This window comes from Rhea pennata, chromosome 1, assembly GCF_028389875.1.
Source record: "Rhea pennata isolate bPtePen1 chromosome 1, bPtePen1.pri, whole genome shotgun sequence".
NCBI lineage: Eukaryota > Metazoa > Chordata > Aves > Rheiformes > Rheidae > Rhea > Rhea pennata.
Genome location: NC_084663.1, coordinates 74416225 through 74434834, shown reverse-complemented (window position 1 = coordinate 74434834; position 18610 = coordinate 74416225). Strand labels below are relative to the sequence as shown.

Genomic DNA, 18610 nt, shown 5'->3' with positions numbered 1-18610 from the left:
AGGAACCCAGAGATACTCATTGCAGATATGGACCTGCCCAGATGGCAGGATGTGACAAATCATCAACCCAGTGTGTAGACACATTAGATAGTGCAAATATATTGCTTAGAGCTGAGGATAGATTTTCTGGCTGTATTGCGATGTAGCACTACTCAGCTAGAAGTGTATACAATTCAAAATAAGGAATAAATTGGGATGTCATTTTTCTAATTAATATTGATATGACTTGTCCCGATATAAGATCCTGCTCACTTGTATCTATTTATTTAGTATAAGCAGAGGTCAATATGTGCTTTGGTCTTCTGTTTTAAAGATCATTTTCCTGATAAATTACTAAAGAGTCCGTTTTTCCTACAGAACAGAAAGTCTGTCTTCTGAGCTATCAGTCTCAGACTCTACTACTCTATACTCCACAACACTAGATGGGTCAAGGTGCTCTTCAGACATGTCCTCTATAGGCTCATCTCGTCCTGCCTCTGCCATGGGAACCACAGAGGCCTCCAGTCTGGTGCGATCTGCTGACCTAACTCAAGCTTCCTGGAGAAGAGCCATAGGTAAGCCTCTGGAGATTCTTGACTGGTGACTAGTTAAGAGAGGAAAACGCAGCCCTTCATGTGTCCCTGTGCACACACTATGGCAATACAACCCTGTGGCTGGAGAGGAAGCTCTGGTTATAGTTTAACTAATGGAAAAGGGCAGCTAGCTTCCCATTTCACACCCCCCTCTGCCTGGGACTGATCGCTGTCCCTGAATGGAGTGTGGCAGATGGGACCTTAGATGACAGAGAATATTTCTGTTTTCTCTAGGCTAAGTGTTATTATTTCCGTGTGTTTCACTATAGTTGTAGTACAATAAGAAACCCATACATAAAAAGAATCTTATGTTTTCATGCTTTACATTATAATAGGATTAGTTTTCCTGCATAAATAAATTGGTGATTTTACTCAAAGCAGTGTTGAAGTTCAGAGGAAGTTTGTAAAAAGCTGCATGTACATGTTCTGGGAGCAGTGACTGGACTAGAATAAGCTATTGAGCAGTAAACACCCTGCTTTTCCACGTGCCGTAGTTTCTCCCAGCTATACAAACCACAGCCAGGACTGAGAGCAGCCTGAATGTCTGCAGAGAGTCTGAGCCCTCTGCCTCTCTCCCCCATGTCATTTTTCGTGATGTAGCATGGTGGGACAGAGGGCAGCTGGTGTCACTAGCAGTCTTGCAGCATCCTTGGTATCCCACTGAAAGACAAGGCAAGTTAGAGAAGAAGCTGTGCTGCTGGGTGGGGATTTGTGCCTGCATCCCTTCAAGGGAGTGAAGTTCATGGAGAAGGAGAATAAAACTATGTTATGTGCCTCTGTGCTGATGCTACATTTGTGAATCCCTCTAGAGCGTATTTGTCCCCAAAGAATTTTAAATGTTCTTTAGTTGTGTTTATGGAGACCTGGGCATTGTCGCCAATCATATTAGGGTTGTTGCACAACATCCTGCAAAGAGAGGGATGGAGTATAGCTCTTGAAACACAGTTATGAGTAAAGTTTCTAGTCAGTGGGAAGTTTTAATATTTTGCCATTTGTTTTAGGCCTTCACAGTGAAAAAAAAAATAGAAACATTGACATTTATAGGGGAAACAAAAAATCAGAATTTTTTGTTATTGTGGTACATAATCATACTGGTGTGTGTGGGTATCTATTTCTCTAATGACCTTAATAACTTTGGAATGCATGAGCCAGTTCCTCCCTCCCAAATTGTCATGGGGATAGTTTACTCAGAGGTGAAGTCCTACATGGTTTGTGAAGACTGACAGTCAGGGTGACAGATACTGTTAGTGCTGCTGTGGAAGAAAAGGTTGAAATATCCTGCTTGCTTCTTAGCCATCAGAGAATCCACGTGATGCAGACCTGATGTAGGCAGGGGGATGGGAAAGGAGAATGAAGGGAAAAAGTCATTAGAAACCAGGCTTCATTAATTCAGCTGCTCATGGAACACTGTGTTCAGAAAGGTCGAGGTGTTTCATTCGACCTAGACAAATACTTTCGGTTGAAACGTTTCATTCCTGCCTATTGAACCAAATCAAAACATTTAGCTTTGGTGTAGCACTGCAATGAAGAGTTTGGGAGTGAGTAGCTGCAGCTTATTGCAGCTGCATTCGTATGCCCCTGGTTGGGAGAAGGTTACATTCCTTTTCCAAAAAGTGTAATTTTGATTATCTCCAAAGTATTGATGAATTAAGATCAGATTTACCCAAGAGATTAAAATGCAAGGAAAGATCCCAGTCTGATTTCTCGCTACTGTCTGAAAGGAGTTTAACTCCTCCTGTCCTAAACAGCAAGCTAAAGGAAAAAAAAAAAAAAAAAAAAAGTGGAATTAGCCTCGTCTTCCAGGAAAAAGAGGCAGATGTGACCTCTGTCTGTGCTTATGTGTGCATGTCTGTCCCCTCAGTTGTGTCCTCTCTTAACTTACTAATCCAATTCAAACAAATTAGATTATATTTTTTTGCTCGATTTTCCTCATGCCCTCTTGTTGAAGCCCTTCTACATACGATATGGAGTATATTCATGGGGAGCAGTGGCCTTAGCTGTTCCACCGCTTTGAAGCATGGGCTATCCATCAGCTTCGAGTTCTCTTCTGTTCCCATATGGGTGTCAGTGACCAAGGGAGCATGTTAGACAGGAGGATTTATTGACTGAGAACATCCTTCCTACCCACCACTGCCTGGAAATCCAACCAACTTGCTAAGTGGAAAGCTATGATTAAAATCCTTGCCCTGATTTGGGTAGAGTAGGTTTGAATTCAGGACTTCCTCCATCTCAGGAGAGCTTTTTAACCACTCCACTGTGGATTTTTTGGTATAGATTTTCCCTTGTCAGCAGGACAGCCATGACACAGAACGTAAGAAGAGGCCAGGATTTCACTGACCAAAAGAGCAGAGCTGGTGCACCAGAGTGAACTGCTTAAGGTAGCTGACGGAGGTGGACTTTCCCAGAGGTCAAGGTGCCACAGAAGTGGAGACTTTATCTGCCCAAGAGACACTCTCCTAGAGGCTTCCCTTACAGCATTTTCCCCTGCTGAGTGCTTGAGGAACACTATCACAGTTTAGATAGTAGTTTCCAAAGAATTAGTCACTTGATCCCAATGAACTTCAGCAGTGAAAGGGCCCCTCCTAAAGGCTCTCCAAAAGCCCCTTTTAAGGAGCCCAGATCCTAACAACACAAAAAGCAACCATCAATCTGATCTAAGAAACAGACTGGCTTGTTGACGCATCACTGAAAAGCAGCTTCAACACAGTCTGTTCACCCTGTGGCTACCAGTTAGGCTGCCACGCTGAATGTTTGATCTAACAACAGCTCCCGCCCAGAGAAATAAATTCCAACATTTCCAGTTCCCGGCTTAGGGAGCTCATTGTCCCTTGTGCTGTTCCTCTGCCACCAAATCCCCAAATGCTGTTCTTTCATGTTTCCTGGTTTGGTTCATCCTCTACAAAATTCATACACTGTTAAGTTGTACACCTGCTGTAGCTCTCTCTTCAGACTGCTTGTACTGTAGCATTTAGTCTCCTTACTACTCCTGGGTTATTACGTTTGGCTGATGCTCCCTGCTTATTTGCCAAGGGAAGGTGAACCTGCTTCATTGTCCCAGGAATGAAAAGGTATTTCCCTCAGTATCCCAAGGGAAAGGATTACAAATGTTGCTGGACTAGTGTCCGATGCTGTGTCACTGCCATGCTGTGAGGAAATGCACAGGGGGAGGGACTACAGAAATGCAGGCATCTTGGGTTTTGTAATTTAAAAAAATTCATATGAAAACTGAAACACTGCATATCTAGTTAGAGACAGCAAGCCCAGTGAGCTGTTGAAGGTAATCTGCACTGTAGTGATGGTCTCCGACCCAGACGTTTGGACAAATGAAGCTGGTTTATGTTCCAGTCATTTCAGGGCCAAGATATGATGGAGGACAGATCCTCTCACAACAATTCAAGCTGCTCATTACTCCATTGGATCTCGTTAGGATAGGTTGCCTGGTGGAGTGAGTCGCTCATATGACTTTTGAGGTATAACATTGAAGGAAATTGCAAATGCATAGTTTGGAAAACGAGCACTGAAAAGGATTTAGTTTCTGGGGGAGACTTTGGTGTGGGAGATGAAAGGCATTTTCTTTGTGAGGGTCAGGTTCGTGGGGCCTGTTGCCTCTCTCTTGTTCTCCATGTCTTTGCCAGGTTGGGAAGCGCCTCTTGGTCCCTCTTGGACACTTATATTAGAAAAGGGGAACATAAAGGAGATGAAGGGATATTATCGCATTCATTTTGTAGATGAAATGGAATCTTGATATATTCATTATCAGCTCACAGCTGATGCTATGTCTTCTAACCGCACTGAAATTGCAGGATGGCAATTACACCACTGATGACATAATTTATATTTTTTATATAATATTTATATATTTTTATATGTATTTATTTTTATATATTTTATTTATATATATTTATATATATATTCATATATATATTATATTTATATATAATAATTTATATTTTTGGGGAATTACCCAAGGTAATTCCAATGAGGTAATAAATCTACATGCCAGCAACAAAATATTCACATCCCTGGCTGTGCTCCATTTTATAGCCATTGGTTTAAAGCTTTGGAAGAAGGGTTTGTTAGGCACTACTTTACAATTAGAAGCAAAGAGGAAATTAAATGTTCAATTTTTGTTACTAAAAGAAAAAGTGTTGTTTCTCATAATTTGTCTTTTTGCTGATATTATATCACTCAACATCTTTGTCTTTTGCCTACTTAGCAGCTCAGCCCAAAGGTCCTGTTGAAATATTAGATAGGAATCCTGTTCCATCAAGAAACATTCATCCTTCATTTGCTGACCAGAGGAAGATTGCCCAGAGCCTTGGATCCATGGACAATCATGGAAGGATGCATTCTGTTTATGACAACTATCAAAAGTCTGCATTCAGGTACATGCGGTTTATTTTTGTAGTGAAGAATTTGCACTTCCTGCAATTTCTCCCTTAGGGGAGTAGCAAAACACAAGCAAACAACTGATGAGCAGTTGAGTCATTATCCAGGAGGACATGGGAGAACCTCAAAAGCTTTGAAATGTAATGATTTCACTTACTGTTTTAGGGACAACTGCCCCCAAATTTGAATCCACCCTCAGAATAGGTAAATCACCCTTCATCACTATGTCTCTTTCAATGTTTGCTACTATATTCTGCCCAGGGCTTCATAGATACCTCACTTGTGGAGGCAGCTCCCAAAACCAACTGAAACCCTGGATCTCATAGCTGGTTTGGCCTTGTCTTCAACTGGTGTCATCCAATTTTGAATCTAAGAGTAGAAATGACACTGCAGAGGACTTCAGAGGCTCCCACCACACAAGCTGCATAAAGCTATTTGGGGCGGTTCAAGGCAACTAAGCGAGTGAACTGGGCTTTATATATTTTATGCCAACCTAGAAATGCCACTAAAAAAATAAAGTATTATCTCCTGGATAAGCTAGTTGTCCCAGAAAGGCATTTGCCATAGTTAATTTAGCTTTGCATATACTAGGGGTAGGGAAGACCTATCAGAATAGATCCTCAGCTGGAGTAACTATCTTAGCTCTGCTTCCTTCACAGAAATGAGGACAACTCCAGTTTAAAGGCTAGCCCTGGTGTGGACGCTGTCTCCTACAGACTATTTGCTACCACATTGTTCAGTGGACAGGGCTGCATGTGGTTCTTGCTAAGACATCTCTCAAAATATTCAACTTTTATAATGCTTTTTCACTGTGGTAGCTCAGCCTTTTGGGGATTTTCCACTCATCAGCCATATGCATTCTGATCTCACATGTCGCTATTCCCTTTGAGATTATCTAATTAAGACAAGCATTTTATCTCTTTTAATCTTTTTTTGCACAAATTAGCCCCCAGATCCCTCATCATTTTTTATACCCCTCTGTTCCTTTCTAATTGTCAATAATTTTTTGGTAATGAAGTGTCCTAAAATGAGTGGAATACATATTATTCTGGTCTCATGCCAGCCTAAATCCAGTATTTCTAGTAGTGTAGTACTTAAAAACAGAATGCAACAAAGCATCATGGATGAGATGACCTTTTTGGTGCCTCAAGCCAAGAAGGGAGGAGTGGATGAATGCTGGATTGCCTATATTAGAAGGGGGAGAATTCTGTTCATCTGCATTTATTCCTGACATGAGGAGGATTTAGGAGGAATTTTATTACAGTTAGTGAAGCCACACTGGTGCATATGAAAATTAGGATCAGTTTTCCAAGTTTTCCCCTCTCCACAGCTGTACAAAGGGAATCTTCTACTTTCTGGGTTCCTTACTTAGAATGGATGGTGCCATAAAACTGTAGCAGTCTTTTTTTCTTCTGTCAAATTGCAAATGCATCATTGACTCCCTCCTAGCCTTCTTTCAGCATTATTGCACTCTGTACTCCCAGTGAATGTTATTTCTCCACTGATAAATTAGTTTACCATTTTCCAAGAGCTGCATCTCACTTATTTCCTGCTTGTGTTTCTAAGCTGTCTAGGACTCTTTGTACCATTTTTTCTTGTCCTCATCTGCGTTCCCCTGCCCTCTCCTCTTGACTTAATGTTATCTACATATTTTATTAACCAGATGTTTTATTGCCCTTTCCGCATCACAAGTGGAACCGCTCCATGAAATGAGAGCTACCCTGAGTCCCTCTAGGTAACATATGAGACCCAACCCCCTTGTCTATTATTATTCCTTCTTTGCAGTCCTTCAGATAGTTCCTGTGACTGTATTTATATCTAAGCCAATGGGAGATAATATTTTGAGAGGCACTTTATCAACTGCTTTTCTGAGTCCCAGCTTTTGGTGCCTGCTGTTCTCCCTGCTTCATTCATTTTGTAATTCTGACAATTTTATGTGCACTTCTGTCATGGACTTAGTCTTTGTAAACCTATAGTGCTTCCTGCATACGTTTCCTTAATGAGATCTGTATAATTCTCAGGACATTATAGGGAGAACAATAGAAAAGATACCTTTGAAGGCCAGCAAGAAATCTCCTGTTATGCTCAGAGTTCTACAGCTATTTCCAAATAATGAGATACGCCATCATGTTTGGCTGAGTTTGGGGAGAAAAACTCTAGATAAACACGAAGAGATAAAAGAGATTACCTTCCCCTTTATGCATTTCCTTGTATTGTGTGAACTATTTTCCGCTGGGGATTGAGTCACATCTTGTCTCACACAGAAAGCAAGAGAAATCATTAGCTGTACTAATTGTTGAAGATAAAGAGTAAAAGGTGATGACAGTTTGCTTTGTTTGTGGTTAAACTTGTTAAATGCACAAATTAGGCAATTCTTTTTATTCTCATTTGATTTATTACTATTATGGTACTCAGCAGTGCCAGAACGCTAACCCCCTTTCTTACTTTACTCACTTTGAATTTAAAGTATACTTTTCCTTGATGTAGACCTTAAAGAAATAAAATTGCATTGTAATACACAATATCCAATCTTTTAATTTGATATTGCATTATACGACAGCTTATGAGTTCATGTGAAGATATAGTGTGAACACATAGTTTAGAAATAGTTCTATACTACTGATGATTAGTATATCTGGATCTAATTTCTAGTGAAGCCACAGTGCAAGTACACACAGACTTAGTAGAAATAGATGTTTTTGGCCAACTAGGATATTTTAATGTTGTTTGTAATCAAGTTTAATTTGCAACCCTTTGCCATTGAGAATGATTTGTGAAAATGCTTAAAGTGCTTTCATGGTTGTGTATTTAATTAGATTGTTAGTAATGGATACTGAGAAATGGGAGCTGAGGCCCCATCAGGTTTTTAAGCTATTAATTGTATGCAGTAAAGGTGATAGTATTGTCACATGTGTCCTGGCTCTAACATTTAGAGACAGCCACTGTGTTTCATATGAATGTTGCACTAAGTCTTTCTCCAGCTTTTGTACCTGAGCAGTATTAAAGCACTGTATTTTTGAAGTGATTGTTTTGCAGAAGATAAGAAAAGGAGACAGTGATACCTGAAATTTTGTTTTCAAGTACTGAAAACCATCAATATCTATTTTGTAACTAAGTGCGTATGATACATCCTCACTAAGGATGAGTTAAGTCAAAGCCCTGATCTATAAAGCACTCTGGATCTCAGTCGAACCTTAGCATTTCAGGTCTGCAGGTACTACATATGAAATGTTTTGCAGCCTTCAGCAAATAGGGATCTGCACCTTCTCCCAGGACTTCTCCTGTCCTCTCCCTCTCTTGTAGTCAAATTTGTTGGCATACAAATAGATTTCACTCCTGGAGGCAAGCCTTTCTCAACATAATAATTGTATCAATTTATAACTTTTCTGAAGACATATGCGCTTAGAAAACTTCAATTCTTGGCATGTTTTATAGTTAAAATGTCATGTTGCTACATCCACCAGTGCAGAGAGGACCAGTTCAAATGGCATCCTAATGGCAGGGCACAGGTATATATACAGCTGATGTGGCCTGTGCTGGCAAAGGCGCTGACATTTTCTCTCCCCAATGGCAACATGCAGCTTTGTGTACATTATTCAAAGTTTTGGAGACTTTTCCAACACAAGATATTAGCACATAGCAGAAGAAAGCACAGCATCAATGCACACTGACCTCTCATCCATGCACTTTGGCACTTTAGCTCCTGTCTCCCAGGAGCTGGTCCAGTATTTGAAACATAAACTAACTTGCTAAAAAGAACTTCAATGCCTTCAGTTAACATCTCCTTAGAGAGGTTATTGCCTCATTTAAACTCACAAAAGTCTATTGCCAACCAGTGACTGGCTGGCTGTGCAAATCCTTAAGAGTCCTAGATGTTTCATTTTTTCCCCCACAACCTCCCTCTTCAATAGCTTCCAAACCCAAATTCCTATGTCATATCACATACTCCCTTATCAATCCCCTACATTGTATCAAAAACTTTCCAGTTCCATTTTATATTCCCAAGTCTCCCTGGCTTCATTAGGATCAAAATGAAGTCTTGTTTAGGGAAAGTCAGGCTTAAACACTTACTACCCTAGACCATCATAATTCACTCTTACTAGCTAAGATCTTGCTACTTACGAAGTTGCATAATAAAAATGGCCTTTTATGGCTATTGTAAGAGGTTCCCTCTCCCCGTCTGCTTTTCCTTGTCCTCCTCCTAGATACATTTTGTCATCCAAGACTTTTTCTTTGCACAAACTTTAACATTCCTCTGGCAGATGGAAAGAAATAAGAAAACAATCTAGCCAACTTTTGGAGCCATCAGCAAGACCTTTGCCTGTTGCACAGTTTAAAAGGCTTCTCCCACTGTCATAACTGGCTGTACACCATTGAGAGGGCAAAAATGACAGGGATTTCTTCTTGTTGCTGTTGTTCTACTCTTACAGCATCAAGCCTAGTGCAGTCCTAGTCCACCACTGGAGTCAGGGGCTGTAGTGCCATAGAAAGAAACAGTGGATTTGAGAGGTAGCATTTTCCACCTGCTTTGCCCATGTGTAAATGATGACTAAGACTCCAGGGATAGTGCAGGATCATTCTCTCCCTCAGGATTTTGAAAAGCTCTCAGGCAGAGTTTGCCATCCCTTCAGTTGTATTGGTACAGTGGCTTGCAGAGCCTCTGGAAAAGATTCAGGTTAAAATAATGTCCCCCAAACTCTTTAACACTGGATTATTTCAGTGACGCAGCATAGAGTGTGGTCCCACAAACAGAGAGGAAGGAAGAAAGGTGGCAAACTGTGGTGGCTGGGTGAAAAGCAGCAGCCAGAAGAGGTAGGAGTATGTGAACGTGAGGAACAACTTCTTCACCTGACTTTGCTGCCAAAAGCCTGCCCGAGGCATTACGTCTCTGCGAAGCTGTCCCCGGTCTCTCCCTGCCGAAGTTCGAATGCACTAGGATGTGGCTGGGAGGAGGAACACTCTGGAGTTCCCAAAGTTTGCAAGAAGGGAGAGGAGAGGCAGCAAAGTCAAGAGACTTGCTCAGTGTTTCTTCTCTGCCTGGGGTGGGGACAGGTCTCTCCTGACTCGGCTTTCAAATTCATCAGTGCCTGCGGCAGCCCGGAGGCACCCTGGCTGTCATGAGCAAGCATGACTCACTGCTACAACACTGCACAGCTGAATTATTTGGGGTGGGTAGGCAGTATTCGTCATGCTGCCGATCAGTATTTTGCTAGGTTAAGCAAACACATCGGCTGTCTGGGCTTTTGGGTCAACCTCTTCCATACACACAGACATACATGACTTAAACTTACTGGAACAAGACAAGTGCAGCATGGGCAAAAACACACGGAAGACAAAGACACTGCACCAGTGCTAGATAATTAAATTAATCACAATAGATGCTGCATGAAAAGTTTTTCTCAGACTTCATTCACAACATGTCTAGTAAGACCTATGATGAGCATTACAGTCTGAGACTGAGTGCTTTAAAGTGCTCTCTTGAAACACGTGTTACTTAAAGGAATAGTGAAGTGATAAATCTGTTTTCCACTGCTTGGGGGTGATTGAGTGTTCCCCTGCTCATGCAAGAAGTCTCTGATCTTACTGCAGATACACAGCGGACCCTGCTTTGCTATCATTCTGAAAGAAAGGTGAGATGAAATCTACTTCTTGTAACATGGGAGTCTTTCTGAGTTAATAATAAGGAATTAATAATAAAGATTTGTCTTTCTCCAGGAAGGAAAAAAGAATGAGAGGCAGGCTGACTGATGGAAGGAACAGCCTTAGAGGTTGTATCCTATATAGACTTAGACAAAAGCAAATGCAAATGGTATAATGGTGACTTTTTGCCCCACAAGAAATCTTTTAATTTCTGATTGTATTGGATGCTCTCTAAGTGTTGAAGATAAATAGGCTATACTAATTTTAAGGCAAATTATTTTTTTAGAAGAAAGCCACTGTATAAAAGGTAAAATGGCAGTGCTTTAAACATTCTGCCTATGGTACATTTACTTACCATTAATTACTGACATCTAGGCAAGTTATTATAAGGAAATATATGCATTTTTTTCAATTAGACAGTGCTTTCAAACTTTTGACTCTACTTCTGTTCTTTCAGTGCTATTGGAAACTTGAAAATAGTTGAAGTTCATCCAGGTGGTCTTTTTGTGAAGATCCTGAACTGTGCCCCTGAAAAAGAGGAGAGCATTGGGGACTATCTCCTGATGCAAAACATCCAAGGTCAACCAGTGGCAGTATTCCGGTTTCCCCCAAAGATAAGGATGGCGGCTGGCTCGGTTGTGACAGTGAGTGTGTGTGTGTATGTGTGTGCGTGTGTAGGCTGGGGTTTGCCTTGCTGTAATCCCCTTTCCAGCTTCTGCCTGGCAGATTAGGGCTACACTCTTAGCCTGATGGTAGAATTGAATTTATGGATTCATATTTTCAGAAGGATTAACACTCACAAATCATGATGAATCCAAAGGTAGCTGCTAGTGCCCACCAGTACATGCCTGGCATTTTCATTAAATGTCCAGCAGTTCATGTTGCCCAGCAATGGGAAGCTCTTCTGGAAAGTCTTTGTTTGGTACCTTCTTATTTCCAACCACTGCTTGCACAGAAGCTCTCCATGCTCTGATTATTGTCAGTCATGCCAGTTTTTGCCAACAGTTGGTGTGGACTGAAACTTTGGATCAGACATCTACAAATAATAGAATTGGAAAGGAAACAAATTACATTTGCAACTAAGGCCAGGTATCCCACATACCATTAATATGGTTCTGCGTATAGTCTGAGAGGTAGCTGTAGTAGGGTCTCAACTGAAATAAAGGGTCGTGGTACTTTCCAGCCTGTGCACACTATCTGGGGACAACTGTGTTCCAGCAGGGAAAGGCATAAACCGGTGTCCTGGCAATGGCATGTTGTTCTTGGCTTTGGCTTGGATGACACTGAGCAAATAGTAACTCTCCATGCTTTAGTTTCCCACTCTGAAAAAATGAAGATAATGATGTGCTTTCCTTTGATTTTGTGTCAGACCTCTATGTTAAAAATCAAGCACATGGGTTGCTGCTTTTCAGAAGTGGCTTCCCCTCCAAGGAGGTCAGATGTACCTTTTTGCCTTTTTGAATGAGTGATACAGAGGTAGATAGGATCTGAGATGCCAAGGATCAGGTGACTTCATCATAATCCAGAAAACAATGCAAATATGCATTTGACGCCCATGGTAATGAAAAAAAAAGCTTGGATGTGTGAACTAAATATGACCAAGGCTCAGTCATAAGTGTAGCTGAAGAACATCTGCCTGTGTGGACAGCCAGCTTCCAGCAACCTCTGGGATGAAAACACCAAGCACTATACCCACCCTCTGACCAGACACAGCCTTTGCTGTGCTGGGTAAAGGTGCTGGCTGCGAAACACCTTGCAAAACTCCCCCAAAATGGTCTCCTCTTGGTTGGTTTTATGCTCCAACCATCCACAAAGTTTGATCTTACTTTTCCCAGCTCTTTCTGAAGTGCTCTGATCACTGCTGAAGGCATTTACAAGGCATTTGCTGTTCCTATTATCATTAAAGGGCTTTGGGGTGAACAACCAACTGACATAGGAGGTCCACCAGAGCTGCTGTTTCAGCAAATGCAAGCAGGAAATTTCTGCTGGTTTATTAATTTCAAAGAGCTCTATTCAGCCTGCCTACTCTTGCATCTAAAATTCATGTACAGTAGTGTCTGTGTCTGTGTCAGACAGACAGTTATGTAGGACTTCCAGATCCCAGCTCCCTGTGAGAACAACAGATGAATCAAGGCAAAACAGTCAAGTTAGATGCCCAAAGTCTCTTTTACCACCAGGACTTGTTTCCTTTTTTGAGATGAAAATTGAGGTCCTGCAGGATAAAATGAGGAAAAGTCCATGCTCATCAGCCAAGTTCAGCCTTGCCCTCTGTGAGCCTTCTTGTGAGACTGCTGGAAATGCAAGCGGGCAGGAGCCCAGAAAAGCCACAGTCGCTGCTGTCTGGTGAAGTAAACCTGAAAAAGCCACAAATACACCTTGGCAGAGAGCCATATGGTGGGCACTTTCGGAAGAGAGCACTTATTTTTTTTTTCAAGACATTTCTCCTTTAACATTGCATGAGGCTTGTTTTGGATTCCAGGAAATGGTTAAAGATATTTTCTCACAGATGGCAAACGCCAGATCCTTTAGGAACACTGTTTGCAAAAGCACGTTGTGCCTGTCTTATGTAAGAGCAATGTTTTCTTAATGGGTCCTTTTGCTACTGTGCTGGTGATAAAGGTCACAAATAATTGTGTTAAGTTTATAAAGGACAGCATTGTCAAATCTTTTGTACAAAGACAAAAGTACAAAAATTTTCTAGTCTCCAACTGAGACAGCTTCCCTTGAAAAGAGGGAATCTAGAATCAAGCAGGGACTGGAATTTTAAAGCTGATATCACAGATCTCTTCAAAAGCCCCTAGTAATTCAGAAAATAAAAGAAACTGCCTATTTTTAATCTTACTCTCAGCAAGCTGGGCCAAAAAGCCCTGGACCCACTATCACTCGTTGAAAAATGTACCATTGCTAATCTCGGTTAATCCACAGGAGACGTATTTGAAAATAATCAGTATAACTAAGCAGCAAGTCTTGAAATGCAGTTCTTTCAGCTTTGATTTCACAGATAAAATGGTGAACAGTGTTACAGAAATCAAAAAGGAAAAGGAAAACCTGGTGCTTTTGTTGAGCCCATGTATTAAATAAATATCCAGGAGGCATATTTTGTCTTTAATCTGATGGCTGCTTGATCTTTGCAGGTTTGGTCAGCAGATGCTAAAGTGCTTCACAGACCTCCCTCAGATTTTCTATGGAAGGACCTGGAGAGATTTAGGAGCGGCCTCAGCTGTGCTACCATTCTCTGTGAGCCTAGAGGTCAGGTGAGTGCCCCGGGCAAAATCCCAACATGTCTTCACGCAAAGAGCGATCTCTGGACTTGCTTCAGAGATTTAGGATCGTATTGTGAAACTCCTCGTACAGTCAAGCCCAGGCAAATCAAACAGAGAAAAGCTGTGATCTCTGTTAGCCTTGCTTAAGTTTGGGTGCTAATTATTAGGATCTGAAGGACTGAAGAAAATCAGTAGGCTGATGAAAAACTTGTTGAATGAAGGGTTGGTATTCACACGACTGTTAAAGCACAGGCCCCACCAGCACAAGTTACCAGTATAACCTCTTCCCACTGTGCTGCAGCCCTGAAAGGTTCAACCATACCCCAGGTTGTCATATCTCCTTTGGTCTTCTTCTTTCTCTGTTGCATGTCATTGAAGCAGTGGAATTTCAAAGCTCTTACATAATGAATATACCCTAAATACATTCGAAGTTTGGAAATGGATTTTAAAGACCAAAGAAAAAAGCTGGAATTTGGTAGATGCCACTAGTATTTATCTTTCAAATGATAGATGACTTAGAAATACCTTGGAGCACCTACCCTTTCAGCCTGTCCTGGTTTGTCTACAATAAGCAGTTATCTTGATGAGAAAGTGCAAAATGTAAATAACCAATGACATTATGTTGCTTTTTTCAGGCTGTTGCTTGGTATACTCCTCTCTACTGCAACGGAAGGCAGGGATGGGTGGCAAGAGAAGAAAGGGAAAACTTAGAGAACATCATTAAACTGTCTTCTTCAACAACAAAGCTGGAAGAGGGATGGGGAAAGGGACAGGAACCTACAATGACTGACACAGAGTGGAAAAGGGCTGACCCAGGGCAAACAAGAAAAAAAAGACAAAGCTTCATTAAAAGGTATCCAGCATTCACTGAGGGTGCTCTGTAACTACAGCATTGTGCCAGCCTGGCTCTGTAAGTGAGCACTTTGAAATGAGCATCTTGGTAGGGAATTTTTGAAAAGTTTGGGGCTTTTGAAAATGTAAATAAACTTTTATCTTCAAACAGGAATCTAACTCCAAACTCCTTATAGGATTCATGGCAGAGTGTGTTCATTTTCAGTTAAGACAAAGTGGAAAGTAAAGTTCAAGTAAAATTCTTCTTTAAATGGGACTTTATTACTACACGCTGTTCACCCGTTGAGCCACATGTGAGGGGTGTCTGCAGGGCACCGTCCAGAATCCACAACTAGGAAAGGTTTCAGCCAAAAATGTTGATGTTCACAGAGCTATCTACCTTCACCTTCAGAAACGCAGGCCTCAGCTCAGTCTTCTCTCGGTCTATTACACTGTAGACTGGGCTAGTGATTGATAACTGGAGCCTTCTAAATTGCTTCAAAACTGTCTTCTAACATTTGTATCCGACTTGGAATTGACAGCACTGTGAAAAAACAGGATGGTTCATTGGTCCAGCTGTGGACTTAGGCTGGGCACCCCAGTCTCAGTCAGGAAACGCCGAGCAGAGCCATAGACTATTTTGAGTGAGGAAAGCAATATTGGTGGCTTTTTCTAAGTGCTCTCCAGAATCTGAGTCTCAGGGGTTCTTGAACCACATTCATGACAGAAAAACATGTGCAGAGAAGTTGAAGTATTTCAAACACAAGAGATTAGTCTATCTGAATGCATTTTCACAATTAAATTTGGTGACCCTTCCTGTGTTCGGGCTAATTATTCTTCTCTAAGTTCCTTCTCCAGGGTATGGCTAGAGAGGTTCAGAAAATGAGCATTTTTCAGCATAGGTTAAATTGGCTGTTCTTCATAATAATTGTCCTTGAAAATGGATGAATCAGTTTTGCTCAAACTCTTCAAAGAAACTGAATCAAAGGCAGGGAGAAAATATGTAAAAATTCAGTGCAAAGAGTTCAAATCTGGCAGAATTATAAACAATGGAAAAAGGAAAATTATAATGTGATGTTTCAAACAATGTAAAAATTACAATTCTTTCACTTACAGCTGAGGGCAGAAAATGTCAAAAATGTGTGTGCTGTTTATTATGCATATTGCATAGATTTAGTTTATGTGTGCAGCAAACAGTAAATCTATGCAAAATACAGTAATAGACCTGATAATACAATACAATAAATAATGCAATAATAAATACAGTATGCATATTTTTTGTGTCCTTTGCTCATTATATGCCTGTGCAAAATGTGTGAAATCCACACAACAAACTTAACTGATTTTCTGTTTGCAGGGAAGAAGAGATCCCTGCATCCCTGTTCCCTCATCAGAGTGCTTGGTGCCAAAGTCCAGACGCTCCCACACACCCGCACTTTTCTCTGCTTAGACCGTTAACCATGGGGAATGACGGCAGCAGTTTCTGCAGGCAGTCCCGGAGCCAGTCGGCAAGGCCTGACCCTGTGCCGGGTGAGTTCAAGAGCAGATGGGGTATGTGCTGCAGTGGCAATGGGATGGATTTTCTGACGAAAACGTAATGCATTCGCATTAAAACCTCAAAGTACTCCCCAAGCTCCATAGAACCGCATATATTGCTAAGATGGGGGCAGGTTATTATCACTAACACTGATGCTTTTAGTGACTGAAACACAGTATAAAGGAACAGGAAGGGAAAGAGACTATCATACTGGCTGTGAATCGTTCATTAGGCGCTGGCAAGAAAGTCGGCATTTATTTTGGGTACTTCAAACCTGGAAAGCTGTTGACACACTGGAAAGAATTCAAGGGAGAGTGACAAAGCGTATAAATGTCTGAAGACATTGATTCATGAAGATTAAAAGGAGCTAAATGTGTGTTTGACAAGCAAGGTGACTGTCGCACCCCATGTGCATGGGGTGTTTGAGCACCATGCAAGGGAGGAAGCTGCCTTGGATACAGAAAATAGAGCTAGAAGGAATAGGACCAAGGGAAATGCACAATTTTTTATGCTGAATAGGTAATAAATTGGAGATTTAATGATCTGTAGTACAGTCTTCCAGTTGTACTGGTTGCTCCGCTTAGTTTTTTAAACCACCTACAAATTTTAAGTGCTCAGCTCCTATTAATTTTAAAGGAATTGGGTGTATAGATCCTGCAGACAGCTTTGTAAAACTCATTCTTTCTTTACTGAGGCATTTAAAACCAGACTAGTGAAATTCTTTGAATATACTAAAGCAGCCACTCTTTGACTGGCCTGGATGGTGACTGCGTAGCTGTCAGGAGTTTTTCCCCATTTCTTAGAGTTGTGTCCTATGCAAATACTTTCAACTTGAGCCAGGAAAACATTTATTCACCTATTGCTTAGCTTTACACAATTGAACAGCAATCCTGTGGCCAGTGAAGGCTGTCACTAAGACTTTTCTCAAATGTTAAATCCAGGCTAGGCAAATTCAGACCTAACGGGATGAGTTGTAATAGTCCCAGTTTCATCTTTTTTTCCTGGTCTGTCTGATTCTCTGGTGCATCAAGTGTTTAAAAGGTATCTATTTGGTATAATCCTGATTTCTCTCATTTGCTGAAACTTAATTTGGCTCTTTCTGTATTGGTCTGATCCTCTGCTGAGCTGGGTTTCCCATATATGCTCTGCATGTTTCCTGGACAGAGAAAAGCTGGGCACAGAGAGGGAATTGGCACCTGCCAACTCAGGGGTGCTGGTGGCATCAGGGGTTGTGTCCACATGAGTGCATGGAGCAAGCAAGTAGGAGTGACTCTGTAAAACAAAACCCTTGGTGCTGTGTATCCCTCTTGCACATCCTCTTCCCTTGTCACTGACCTGCAAGTGAAGGTCAGTGCTACTGTCATTTGCTACAGTGGGTTTCAGTTTTCAAGACTTTATTTTTGTGTAACCACTAGGGTTTAGAAACTTTTTCGGTAAAGCAAACAATATGAAACCAGAACAAAACACCTGAGCCTGTAATGCAGTCACATCAGTCCAGGACCCAGGCACAGAGACAGGACCTGCTTAGAGATGTATTTCCTGAGTGTGGGAACTCTGGAGGAAAAATTCAAAGCAAGAAGGTCTGTCATTCATTAAATATATCTGATTTTCTGTAGGTTTCCACATGCAACCTGCATACCATCGGTCTCCCTTTCTCTGATCTTTACAAAAGATAATTCTATTCTGTTTACTTATGGTTCATTTGCAGTTCTTTTCACTACTAAATTATGAAATTATTCTTCTGAATACTGCCAGGAAAGATAATGATAGCCAAGATCTCAGATTAAAAATTAAATATGGGTATAGTAGTTATTTTTACTCTGATAAATATTCATGTGTAGTACTTATTATTGCAGGATTTTTCCAGAAATGAATAGAGATGTGTAAGCATCATTCTTATTTTATTACAAAGCAAAATTACAAGTGCTTTAGGCAGATTTATAAATATACACTGCTAGACATTATTACCGACTGTGATGGGATGATGATTTTGAAATATATGACTACTTTCTTTTCTTCTTTCAATTTTTCTTCTCTTGCTTCAGAATTTTTAACTAGCAAACTTATAAATGATGTGAATAACTGGAGTCCACTGTACCATGAATAAATACAGTCTCACTTAGGTCCTGGCCCAAGAAAGCTTTCCTATTTAGTGAGGGCCCTTCAATATGCTCATAAATGCTTTGAGATATCAGATGCTTACAGAAATCACTGTTGTTGACTTCCCATTTATCTTCCTCTGCAGACATGCTTTTAATCACTATTATCTTTAAATATGGATAGTTTTTTTCCTACTGGCAATATATGCAAATTTAAGTCAAAGCTTTTGAATTAAATTAGTGAGTCAAAGTATTTTTGCACTTTCCTCTTAGATACTT

The 18610-nt window shown here is 40.9% G+C and overlaps 1 protein-coding gene across 1 annotated transcript in view; it reads left to right on the top strand.

Annotated features, from left to right (window-relative positions):
- The first annotated feature begins 445 nt into the window (after positions 1-445).
- LMNTD1 (lamin tail domain containing 1) overlaps positions 446-18610 on the top strand; it is a 44841-nt gene continuing 26676 nt past the window's right edge. The window contains exons 1-6 of the mRNA XM_062568441.1: positions 446-554; positions 4789-4957; positions 11059-11245; positions 13736-13855; positions 14500-14717; positions 16053-16225. Coding sequence (XP_062424425.1) covers positions 446-554; positions 4789-4957; positions 11059-11245; positions 13736-13855; positions 14500-14717; positions 16053-16225 — 976 coding nt within the window. The remainder of the gene's footprint in view (positions 555-4788; positions 4958-11058; positions 11246-13735; positions 13856-14499; positions 14718-16052; positions 16226-18610) is intronic.